The sequence below is a fragment of the Artibeus jamaicensis genome, unplaced genomic scaffold (assembly GCF_021234435.1).
Source record: "Artibeus jamaicensis isolate MK-2021 breed Jamaican fruit bat unplaced genomic scaffold, CSHL_Jam_final contig_332, whole genome shotgun sequence".
NCBI lineage: Eukaryota > Metazoa > Chordata > Mammalia > Chiroptera > Phyllostomidae > Artibeus > Artibeus jamaicensis.
The window spans coordinates 37,252,438-37,265,731 of NW_026521788.1; the positions used below are offsets into that span (position 1 = coordinate 37,252,438).

At 50.1% G+C, this 13,294-nt stretch overlaps 1 protein-coding gene across 3 annotated transcripts in view; it reads right to left on the minus strand.

The window, feature by feature from the left end:
- Positions 1–13,294, minus strand: part of GRID1 (glutamate ionotropic receptor delta type subunit 1) — a 780,146-nt gene that overhangs the window by 540,082 nt on the left and 226,770 nt on the right. For all 3 annotated transcript variants that reach the window (XM_053663815.1, XM_053663813.1, XM_053663814.1), the window contains one exon: positions 3,482–3,687. In XM_053663815.1, coding sequence (XP_053519790.1) covers positions 3,482–3,687 — 206 coding nt within the window. The remainder of the gene's footprint in view (positions 1–3,481; positions 3,688–13,294) is intronic.

Consider the following 13,294-nt stretch of genomic DNA (forward strand, 5'->3'; position numbering starts at 1 on the left):
AAATAAATATAATCTTTAAGAAGAGGAACAATAAAAGGGGTCTGGAGGTGGGTCTGTTATAGCAGCCCGGTCCCCCAGGCAGACCCCCGTACCCCAGCCTGTTGCACCCCCCACCCTCTCACCTACCACAGAGTCCACAGAGTTCCCAAACCTGTGGCTCCAGCAAGGGTAGCTCCCCATAAAAGGGATCACAGAGAAGCTAGTGTTACAGGGATCCCAGGCCAAGACCCCCACAAGCACAGGAGAGGCAGTGGCCCCCAACATCCAGCACATGGACAGCCAGGCTGACCCCAGGCAGCTAAGTCCATGTCGTGCAGAACTTGTCACCAACGACCATGTAAGTGCCAGCCTTCCCAACAATACACATGTAGCAAAATATAAAAGACTCAAGCAAAGCCATCTTCCTCCCTGACTCCCAACAGCCAGGCCTGCCTGCCTGCTTCCCTGAATTCCTTCCTTTCGTTCTTTAATGTTTCATTGTTTATGCTACTACGATTGTTTCAATTTTCTCCCTTTGCCCCCCTCCACCCAGTCTGCTCCCCTACACTCACACGGTCAATCCCCACACTGTTGGCCATGTCCATAGATCCTTCATGTATGTTCTTTGATCCCCTCGCCTTATTTCAACCAGTCCCCACCTCCCCCCTGCCCTCTTACAGCTGCCAGTCTGTTCCATGATTGAACGCCTCTGGTTCTATTTTGCTCATTAGTTTATTTTGTTTGTTAGAATCCACTCATAAGTGAGATCATATGGTGTCTGTCTTTTACCAACTAGCTAATGTTACTTAGCATTACCGTCTCCAGTTCCATCCATTCCAACAGCCAAGCTTTTCAAGTGGGGGAGGGGAGCAGTTACAGCTGGGAGGGCCACATAATCCATCTTTCCTGTGGTCACCCAGGCCAGCCCTGGTCAGGCACAACAGCTACACGCCATCCATAGCAGTGGGGTGGGGAGGCATTTACTGCCCCATAACAATGTTTTGAGTTCACAAATTCAGGGCATGTCCTGGTACTGTGTCACCCTATGAACATTGTCCGTTCTTGTCACAACAAAGAAGAGGTTGTGTCAGTCTGCTCAATAAGCCCATGGAATGCCTCCAGGTAGTGAACAAAACTTCCTTGCTGGGATAGCATCCCCAGGTCTCTTACCAGGGGACCTGCTGGGCTAGTCAGCCACATGGGTCATACGTGTCATGTTCACCTCTAGGGTCAGATTCCTTCCCCTATGGCTCACAGTAGATGCACTAAAATTCTTTCAGCATCAACACCCTAAACTTATGTCAGACCCTGGAACCATACTCTCCGCATGAAGCCAGCATAGCCATCTTTTAGCCACTACAGTCACTGCAATCCCCTTGTCCTTTCTGTGGCCATCCCAGCAGCACAGCAGTGAGGACACGGGTGGGTCAGATTCGTCCAGTCCCCTGGTGACTATTTCCATGACCTTAAGCAAATCCTTTAACTTCTTCAGCTTCAGTTCCCTCATCTGTAAATGGGAAGATTAGGGGATGCCTATGGTGGACACCCCCAAAAGGATAGTATACCCCTCCTGGTTGTAGGCACATGGAACCAGAGACCAAGACTCTGACCAGTTGGAGCTGAAGGAATGAAACCCAGCTGCTGTCTTTCCCCACAGTCTCCAGCCACCACTTGCAGGGCCTTGTCACTCTTGCCAGATATTCACTCCAGGGGCATCCCCAGCTCTGCAGCACCAGGCAAAGCAAAGGCTTTGCAAACCGATCTAGGGGAAGGAGAAGACAACAACGGGCCAAAGCCAGCCAAGCACATCCAACCCTGCAGGAGTCTACATAATTGGCCACTTGGAAATAATATCCTTAGGCCATTCTTAGTTTTGTGTTAAATTTTTGCAGGGCCTAGGGACAGAGGAAAGGCTGAATTCTCCAGAAGGGATATGATGAACGTGTGCAGTGAAAAGATAATGGGTGCTTCTTGAGAAGCTACACACTGAATGCTTTATCTGTACCTGTCATCTCCTTCATCTCTACTTGATAGACAAAGAAAGTGAGGTTATAAGGAGAGGCAAATTACCCAAAGCCACATAATCAGTAAGTGCAGGGAGTACTGGCATTTGCCCCCAAACTGTATAACTTTCAAACCAATATTCTTCCCACTTCCAAGCTTAACAGCAAGAGCAGGGACAAGGAGGAGAGAAAGCAAAAAGAGGAGGCAAGGGACTGGTGAGAAAAGAGGGATGGGGCTGGCGGCAGAATCAGCAGACACCATCACCGGAGCTAACTCCAGCTGGGGAATTTAAGGCGGAGAAAAGCTTTCCTGTGAGCAGACACTTCTGGAAACATTCTGACAACACCTGGACACATTAGAGCTGCTACTCCTGGGCTACCCATGACCAGCCTGAATGCGCCCCCTACAGGGAAATGTGTTCTGGTGAAAACGTTGAGTGCCGACAGGACATCACGGCCTGGCTGACCACCAGCGTGATCCAGGCCTGATTAGTGGACTGCGTCAGGGCTGCTGGCCAACTGCACCAAATTACGTGTTCCAAATTGAAAGTTCTCCAGCAGTGGGCTTCACGCTGGTTCCTGATGCATGAGGTAGCATTTTGAGTAATAATTAATTAGAGGGGGAAGCAGAATAAGCAAGCAAAGAACAGCAAACAGAATTAGTATAATTCTGCCTTTTACTTCATTTTACTTTCAATCACAGAGGGCCAACAAGGCGACGAGTTGGAGGAGAAGCCACAGAGAGCATTCAGCCGCTGGGTACCCTCTTCTGCTTGCCCCAGCTCCTGGGCACACTAGCTCACCAGCATGGCCCCTGCCCCCTAAAACCAACCCGGGCCAGAGAGAAACCCACCAATTCCAGCTGTCATCTCTCTACCATCAGACCACCAGGGCTGGCACCAATCAGACAGCTCAGAGTGTTTTCTACTTGTCTGTTCTAAAATTAATTGACTTTCTGTTAAACATATGAGCCCTGTCTTTATGAGAGGGCCCTAACCCCTAGTGGACATGTTTTTTTAAAAAATCCCTGATTAGCCCAGGCACCGACAAACTAAGTACACACATACCATGTATCACTGGGCTAAACACCTCCCCCACGTGCTAACACATCCCAAAGCAGAGCTGCCCCCCTCTGCAGACAGCTGGAAATTTACTTTATCTCTAGAGGTTTACACCTGTCAAAAAAGAGAAGAAAATTAAAAGAAAAAAAAACACTACCAGCCTGAGTTTTGCCTCAGAAATCTCTGGCAGTGCCTTGTAAACAGGCTTCCTACTCACTACCCCCAGCCTCTCAGCAACTGGGCAAGTCTTGGGTAACCTGCTGAGGACCAGTCAGGAGCCAATTTGTGCTTGGTCTCCCCCTTCCTGGCATGTGCTGTGATCTCAGCACCCAGAGGCTCCCATGCCTGTTTGGGCCACTCACAATGAGAGGACCATGGCTGCAGCCCACCTGAGCTACCTGTGTAGCCCCTTCTGTGGCTGCAGGCCCCACCGCCTACCTCGTTGATGAAGGAGTGAGCCCCCTGTGGGCTGAGCAGCAGGATGGCACGGCGCAACGTGTCCCGGTAGCGATTCAGCTCCTCCGTCTTCATCGTGGTGAAGAGGCTGGTGAACACGTGGCTGATGTTCTTGTCCACCTTTTGTAAAGAGACATCAAGGCCCAGCCGGGAGGCCTGGTCCAGGAAGCCTTGGAGACCACGGATATCTGTGTAGGGGGAGAAGAGGAGGAGAGAACAATCTTTAAGTGGAAAGAGACTGTGGAAGATCTAACTCCAACACTCCCACCTGGTACAGGCCACCACAGAAGTAAGGGCCCAAGTCTACCTCAGTGGTCCACTGAATAAAGGCATGGACTAAGGCCCAACACCTGTCACTAGCATACAGCCACCCACCCGGTACCCCCTTCTGCTTGCCCCAGCTCCTGGGCACACTAGCTCACCAGCATGGCCCCTGCCCCCTAAAACCATCCTGGGGCCAGAGAGAAACCCACCAGTTCCAGCTGTCATCTCTCTACCATCAGACCACCAGGGCTGGCACCAATCAGACAGCTCAGAGTGTTTTCTACTTGTCTGTTCTAAAGTTAATGGACTTTCTGTTAAACATATGAGCCTGTCTTTATGAGAGGGTCCTAACCCCTAGTGGACATGTTTACCTAAGAAATCCCTGATTAACCCAGGCACCGACAAACTAAGCACACACATACCATGTATCGCTGGGCTACATGCAGTCCCAGAGTGTGTCTCGCACTATGGAGAGCACTTTCTGCCACTCAACAGGTCCTGTGGCCAGAAAGTATCCTTTATGAGGAGTTCTCTCCCTATTCTTTCCCTTTCTCTCCCTATTTCTTTCACCCAATGAGAGTGAAAGCTCTGGTAGTTCTGTCCTTGTGGCTATACGTGCTGGTGGTCCCTGGCCCTGGCCCCTGCTTCCCTCCACCTCCCACTATCCCCACAGCTGAGGTTCCTTGACCCTCAGCGGTGATCTAAGGCCACTGACTGCCCTGACTGAAGCAGGCCCTGCCCCAGTCCTGTGACTGAAGAGCCTATGTATTCTCACACCCCAGCCCTGAGGCCTCTTCCCAGGATGAAAACACTGACTTTCCTGGATGAAACACTTTTCCACTCTCTTTCTAGCCAGGGTGACTCTTATCCCAAGTCCAACAGGGAGAGCAGATGGTCCAAGATGGTCCAGTAAGTGCCCTCCTGGCACTTTGGTGCAGCACCCAGAAGAGAGGACTGTTCTTTCCCCTGTGGACACCGAAAGAGCAGGATGCAAGCCCTGGGCTGGAGAGAGGCCTCCTCTTCTGAGGGCCACAAATGCTAAATATTCCTTTTTTTAGCCAGAGCCCAAATCTTCTCTCAGACCTGCCAATGAATGGAGCCCACAGAGGCAAGCAGGTCCCAGCATGAGACTGGGTCCTGATGATGTCATTTAAGCCTCTGGGTCCATCTGTGTCCAGCCTGTCTCTGCTGGATTTTTCAGTTCCATGAGCCAAAGTCAAGTCAAGTGGATTTCTATCACTTGCAACCCAAAGTCTCAACCCATAAGCCACTTTTTCAAAGCCTGGGATGTTTCCTTCATCTGGCCCATATCTGCCCATAGGTCCCAAAGACGAGACCCATACCTGAGCCACTCCCTCTAAAGGACACTCTGGACCTGCCAAGATTTCATAAGCTGTGCTCTCCTGGTGCTTCAGATGCCCATGGGCTACCACAAGAATCAAATTCAAAGTAAATAGTGTTAATTCAACCGGATTTTTTCCCAACCAGTTTCTCTCTCAAACTTTCACCTCAGGCCCATTCCACAAACTTCCAGAGCTCCACACATGCTGGGCACCATGAGAGCGCCACGGGGTCCCTGCATTGCCTGTCTTACCATGGATTAGCTTACCAGTAAGTCTAGTGTCAGCTGAACATGACAAGAGTAGCCATGGAGAACAAAACGCAGTGCCAGGGAGGGGAGCAGAGCACACAGTCCTGACTGGGGTCCTGGGGTCGGCACACAGGCCCTATTCCCCACCTCAGAAAAGCCCTCAGGATGGGGGGCCTGAGGGCCAGCGGTGGGCAACCACACTTACAACCAAGTATCATTCCTTAAACATTCAAGCAAATCACCCAACCAGTTTGTGCTCATCTGGCTCATCTGTAAACTGGAGATGAAAGTCACCAACTACAGTTTTCACAGAACTGTGAAAAACCACATTCTTGAAGGTATCACCTGCTTGTGCTTCAGGGGCCTGCACCTGGGAGGCCCAAAGACATAAGCGCCTTATGATCCACAGGGAGGTCCGAGAAGTGCCCAAATAGGAGCCCAACTAGAGATGGCAAATGCATGACTGATACTCAAGCCAGTGGCCCCTGTGTTCCAGTCCAGCCATACCTCAGCCAGCTTCATCCATAGGCAGCGTGGCCCCGGGAGTACAGACGTGTGCCCAGAACCGCTTGCCTGGCAAAGCAGGGGGACCTCGGTGTTGCTCTGCCCACTGAGTCAGACAGAAAGAAGGTGCCCAGTAGCATAATGGTACCTCTTCACCCAAAGCTGCCGAGTGAGGAAAGGTAACTGACAGAAGACCACACAGTTCCTGACGCCTGCCCAGTACTGGGGCTTCTGACGCACAGGCCCGAGGTTGTCAATACCCTCCGATCCCCAGCGAGGTCATGCTGTCTCCATCAGCCTTCCCTGGAGATCTGTGGCCCCAAAGACTCTCAAAAGAAAAGTATGAAGAGGTCCTTCAGAGCTTCTTCACCGATCCAAAAGAATGGCAGGGCAAACATGCAGAAATGGCTCAGGAAGCAGAAGTGCAACAGGGACAGGGGACCCCCCCAACTAGAAAAACTCAGGGCTGCTGTCAACTCTGCACCTTCCCTCTCCTGAGAACAGCACAACTCACACCTGCCGGTTACTAGCTTGAACATCTCAGCACCAAGCAGACATCCATGATCAAACCAGCTCCTTTTCAACCAGTGCCCGTGACGGTTCTTCCCCCGACCTGTCCAATACAGTAGCCACTAGGCACGTGGGGCTACTTAAATTTAAATTTAAATTCATTAAAATTAAATGAAACCACACATTCAGTTCCTCAGTCACACCAGCCACACCCCAAGTAGTCAATAGCCACATCTGGCTGGTGACTATCATATTGGACAGCACAGATATAGATCATGTATGATGGATCATCACAGAACGTTCTCCTGCATGGTGCTGCCTGAGAAACCGTCCTTTCACAAAGCTGCTATAAATGTTTCCGAACTTGGGAGAGCAGTTGCATTTGGGCCCCTGGCAATGGCTATCCTATTTCCAGGCCTCTCCCCGTCACTCTGACGACCCTTCTAGCCCCACTGCGGGTTTCAACAGATGGTCTGCTTTGTCCCACAAGACAGTTATAACTTGACGTAAGCAGAGGTTTAAATCAAGTTCTACACATTTCTGTTTTTGCTCCTGGACTCTGGCACTGCCACAGAACATCCCCAGACCAGCCTTCTGGAGGGTGCACACACATCAGGAAGAACCAGGTTGGCCCCAGGCAGCCACCCCCAGCCGCATGCCAGCCAAATTCAGATGCACAAGTGAGGCCAGAGCAGTACTGCCTGGATGATCAACAAACGTAAAAAATAATAAATGACCGCTCTTCTAGGCCACTAAAACATGGGATGATTTTTTTCTCAGCAATAACTAACTGGTAGACCAAGTTCACCAGATGCATTATGTATTTCCTATGCCACTGCCCACATGAGGCTGAATGGGAGCCAGTCCCAAAGTAAGACCACTGGTAGCTTCTGCAGCCCTATCCCTTTGGACACCAACAGTCCTCACTCTGATGACCTGAGCTCTGACTTAGACCTAAGAACAGAGAACAAGATGGGGAGAACCACCTAGGACAGGCACGAAGGCATATGCCATATGCCCTGACATATGCCATCTATCAGCTCCCAATCTTCTTCAAGTGCCTTCCAAGGCCATTGTAAGTCTTTAAAGTGTAGGAGACTGGCAGTGTCTGTGTCAGCATGCTTTCTGCATGTTTACATGAGCACATGCTCAGGGAGGGCTCCGGCAAGGCTCTGTGTATGTGCCTGTGGCTCCACAAGTCTGGCAGGGCTCCAGGGACCTCAGCATTATGCCACATGGTCACTCTTCTCAGGCTCAGAGAGAAGTCCCTTCAGTCCCTTCCCTGAGGTCCTCTGCCTAAAGCTATCACAACCCAAAGGAATGTTTCATTTCCTTGGGGAAGAGAATGTGCTAGGAGTGGGTAGGGGGGTGACAGGTATCTCAGGTGCCACAAGAAGACATGAGAGCACGCACACACAGAAAACCAAACCCTCAGAGCTGTCGCATGTCCCCAGCTGCTGCTGTCTACCTTCTTTTCAGGCTGCCCTGACAGAGCTATCAGGGAGAAGTTAAGCTCCCTGTCAAGCAGCTGCATCCTCACACCTAGAATAAGTGATGCATGATGAAGGCAGCACTCCCAGGGGACCACAGCCCCTGGCTACAACTGCCTGCTCCCACTTGGCTGACAAGGTCAGCTCTCAGCCTCTGAAGCTCTTATTCAGCTGCACTTGAGGAAGGCTAGGGTCAGAATACCAGTTGAGAGCACAAGCTAAATTTGGCCTTCCTGCCATTCCCCATGAATGAGGCCAAGGAAACCTGCTTCTCCAACAAAAATCTCTTTCTTCTTACAGGAGATTGAGTTTGCAATGCCACCCTACCCCCCAGGAGAGCCAGCTGTCCACTGCTGCTCCCCAGGAAGGAAAGATCCTCCAAGACAGTAGATCTGGGACAGAGCTGAGGCTACTCCAATAGGCAGTAGAATGGACACCCAGTACCCCCTTTGTTGCTCCCAAAACCCCAGACCCTGGCCCAAGCCATCCCCTGTGCAGACTGGTGGGCCCAGTCTACCATGCGTGTGCCTCTCCCCAACCAGACCCACCTGCGATGGGGAAGCTGATGGGGCCACAGCAGGCCTCACAGCAGCCCCATTTCAGAAATGGCAGGAGAAGGCAAAGGCCCTGGCTTTCTGAGGCAGTGAGGAGAACCAGGAACCACGTAGAGGGCATCAGCCACCCACAGGAACATGGACAGGCCTCCTGACTCCTAGGAAAGGAGGCAGCTCAGTGAGCATGGGCAAGTCCGTCCTGGTGAGGAATCTGGTGTGACAACATTTAGGACAGGCCTCAGCTTCCCTAATCCTCCCTCTGGGCTCTCAAGGGACCCTATCACCAGAAGTCTTGCAATACCCACACCCGACCAAGTTGTCCTGTCAAGGCTCATTCACTCCCTCCTTTTTCCAATATTCACTCGGAGCTTTCTCTGTTGATCCCTCTCCTCGGGGCTGGAAAACAAGAGTGAATGAGCCCATAGTGTTCCTGCTGTCACGGAACTCACATTTCAGGGGCTGAAAAACAGACCAGAACAAATAAACAATGTACTAAATAGGTCATTTCCAACAATGCTCAGAGCTCCTAGGAAAACAAGTGTTGGGCTGGAGGAAACTGGGGGTAGGGTGTGAAAGGTTCCTGGGAAGAGACCAGGGTAAAGCCTATGGAAACCTCTGCATCTGTGCCACCACATAAAGGGAGGCCTGGACCACGGAGCTGCCATGGAAGGAAGTGGGCTCACTGGGCATTAGGGAGCACCCACGGCACTGGGGAAGGGGCTGCAACTACCAGAAAGCACGTACCCAAACTCCAAAAAAGAAGCTCTGCCTTTCCCTGGACATCCCCCGCCCACACACACACCACACACACTACCATCCACACACATACCGCACACATGTATACCCACTACCTGGGTGCTCCCAATTTGCAATTTATAGAACACTATTTCTTCATCAAGACCCAACTGAAAATGCCCTGGCTGGTGTAGTTCAGTGGATTGAGGATAGGCCTGCAAACCAAACAAACATGGTTGGATTCCCAGTCAGGGCACATGCCTGGGTTGCAGGCCAGTTCCCACCAGGGGACCCACGAGAGGCAACCACGCATTGATATTTCTCTCCCTCTCTCCTTCCCTTCCCCTCTAAATATAAATAAATAAAATCTTTAAAAAAAAAAGACCCAACTGAAGTCATACCTCTCATCAGAGACCCTGTCATATCCAGAGTCAGAATTAAAACTTCCCTCAAATTTCTTAACTCAAGGATCTGGGAAGCAGGAGCTAGGTCTTTCTCATTTCTCCATTCACTCTGTGGGGTCAGTGGACATGGCCCTTCCCCCTCCCATGACTGAGGACTGGTCAGATGACCACTGGGCGGAAGAAATGCATATTGTTTTAGAAATGGATTGTAACTCCCTCCTTATCTCCTTCTGGTAGTGGCTTCTTATCCGGTGACTGTTTCTTGACCCTTTTACACACTGAAGTAATAGAGTTGAGAGTCATGCATGGGATGTGTGCCTTATTTGTCTGAAACCCCTTATAACAAGCCTCAGACCGGAGGCAGTGTGGTCTCTTGCACAAGCTGCCACTGTCAGTGCACTCCCCTGTAACGTGAGTAATAAATGGCATGTCCACACCAGCAAGTTCACCAGGTGGTTTTGTCGGGATATCATGAACATTTAAGCAGCTGCCTGGTTTGGGGCTCCTGTGCTACATACCTCAAGGCTCAGTGTGATGCACAGAGTGAAAGATAGTAGAAGTCTGTGGAATCAAATTGAACCAAAGTAAGAACCAGCTTGAAATGCAGAGCAACTTCAACAACCACACTGTGGTCACGTATCTGGTGAAGTCAAAGCCCTACTGCTAGGAATTGAAATTGAGCAAAAGTTTTTTCAAAATCTAAGATTGTACCTGTGACTTCTCTAATACTCCCTCTAAAAATCAGATAGGCCCTGGGTATTTTAAATACTTTCTTTCTGAAAACTGAAACAAAAGAACACATTTCCAATTGCTTCATCCAACTATTTTCAATTTCCAAGCAAGGTCCAACGACTGAGAGTACCTATGAAGAAGATTTTAGCATTGTTTTATACACACACACACATACACACACACACACACGAGAAGGCTGTTTCCTCACACCCAGATGGAGTTCACAGTTACAAGTGTTTGGAAATTGTTGGCAAATTTTCTAAAATCTGAAACACAATTTTGGTTCTATGGACTTTTTTGACTTCTTATCTGGCCCCTAAATATACGCTTTGAATTCCCTCCCAGATGTAGTTTACCCAAATTCAAGTTCATTCCCAAGACTCCTGCCCAGGTCCTCTCCTCATTTACCCACTGCTGTCCCCATCACCAAGGTGTGGAACAGCTCCAGAAATGGGTGTGATGGAGGCTGGGTCTGCAGGTGATGAAGCAACCAGTGTTTCCAAGAAGAAAGATGGCAAAGACTCACCTTCCATGTTTCCAATCAAAACTAATATCCCTTCCCTCTACTCAGAATCCATTTGGTGCCTCATCTGCAAAACCTGGGCTATGCATTCCCTCTCTCTTCTCTTCCTTCTACCCTTTCTTTCCTCCATCCTGAAATATTCCTGGAGCACTATTCTGAGTCAGGCCCTATGCTGGGCACTAGTGCAGCGGAGTTGTAAAACTATAGACATGTCCTGCCCTGGCTGGTGGATTGCTCAGTGGATTGAGCTCAGTGGATTGAGCGCAGGCCTGCAAACTAGACAATTGTGGTTCGATTTCCAATCAGGGCACACGCCTGGGTTGCAGGCCGGTTCCCCGCAGGCCAGTTCTCAGCAGGGGACGCATGAAAGGCAACTATACATTGATATTTCTCTCCCTCTTTCCTCCCCTTCCCCTCTAAAGATAAATAAATTAAAAAAAAAAAACTTTACAGACATGTCCTCAAGGAACTCTCAGTCCTGCAGTAAGACTGAGCCCAAAGCGGACAGTGGCTCCCTTCTGCCATGTACTGAGCATTTCCTACATGCCAGACCCGTTCCATTCACAGTCTGCATTTCATGGATGAATTCATTTGTGGCAGTCAATTCATGTAGGTATGACGAAGGGCATCTCGACGAGAGGCAGGCAATAGGCAGGCCCACAAGAGTTCAACAAAGGGAAGAGCAGAGACACACAAGTGTGGCATATCTAGCAGACTACAGTAAAACAGAAGGCAGACCTGTCCCTGACTTGAGTCTTGGGGTGACTAGGTCCCCCAGAGCAAATATCCTAAGGGCCCAGGCAAGGCCTGGCTATAGGTGATCAGAAAAACCCTCACGCGTGTCCCAGAGTCCTGGGGGTGGGGGTCACTGTGCCACTGCTCTACATCTTCTTGCTGAGGATCTTCTCTGGGAGGGAGGCCTCCCCACTCCCAGTCACAGCCTCAGCTACTCAGGCAGCAGTCCTGGCAGACCTGGCCCTGGGAGTCCTTCAGAGTGACACCCTACCCCTAAACCCCTCCAAAGCCCTACTCTCTGTATTAACCACGCCCTTTTATTTTCTGTGTTGTGATGCTTTGATATCTGAGGATTTGCTGACTCTGGAGGGACTGCGCTCCAGGGTTAGCCAATTCCTAGAGATAGTAAACAATTCTCCCCAGAGCACCTCTATCCTATGCAAATCAACCACTCCAAAGCCCACTCCCCACCAATCTCTTCTGTGTGCTCTCAAACACTGGGCCCTATCCACCTACTCTAATCACCCCACAGCCAGGCACCACACAATGTAGGACACCCCTGTGCCCCAGAGCCCACTGAAATTACTCAAACTGGCCTGCTTACCCTGCCTCACCCAATCTGTCCTGCAGAAACCACAACAAAGACGCTTGCCTACAGCTCCCCTTCTCCCTCTGCCCCCTGACCAACCCTGATGGTCCCCTTGGTGCAGTGCAACCCCTCCTCCTGGGAACTGTTAGTAACAAACTACCTTGTCAGTGAAGGTTGTCTCTCAATCTGCTGGTCTCTCCATGCCTGCATAATGAGAAGTCACCCTCTCCCATGGTGACCTGGGATGCAGCCTGAGGTTGGAGTGGGGGGAATATAGCAGCAGCAGTCCCATTGGTCACACTCCCCCAGGGCATAGAATAAGCACAGGCCTGGGTTTGAATCCCCCCCCCTTCACTAGGCAGTGACTTTGGGTAGCCACCTCTCTGAGTCCATTCCTCCATCTGCAAATCAGCTAACACCACCAACCTCATAGGAGTGCTGATTCTTCAGAGAAGGGTTCGTCATTGCTGCACGGTGCAAAATAGATATTCGGTGGCTGTCGGCTCCCTTCCAACATTCTCATCAGCCCTGGGAATGCCCCCAAAAGGTTCTCAAATGAATAAGTCATCTCTCTTCCTCTAGGGGCTCATCAAGACAGGAGGTGCCATCCTGATAATCAGATGACACAATAGAAGACTAAAATGGTTGGCTCTCCCTTCTGTGATAATGGAAATTCCAAAATTGTAAAGTGGTTGAAGGAGAAGGTCTGTCATTAACAACTCTGAGAAAGAGAACAAATTTCTACCCATAACAGGAGCCCACAATACTGAGGAGTCTTCTGCTCCAGCAGGTTTCAGACCAGCCAGGAAACCATCCAAGAGCAGGTTCTGGAAAGAAGAATGTCATCTGTGATCACATTTGCACACATGGTATGTGACAGGAGTGTCATTTCAGACACAGACGTCCCTGCGTAAGCCCTACCCATAGTCCTGGCCTGAAGCCCTGGCAATGGAGAGCATCCCCTGATCATAACTTGTTCATTTCTCCAAAGTTCTGTTCCTTTCCATTTAAAAAACAAACACAAGAGAAAGCACTTTAAATAATCAGACTGTAAGATCAAGATTAAAAACAATTTAAAATAAGCATCTACTCTGGCACTTTGGAAAAAACATACCACGCTGCATTAAGTGCTTTGAATTAAGTAAATTACACCAAGTAACTAAT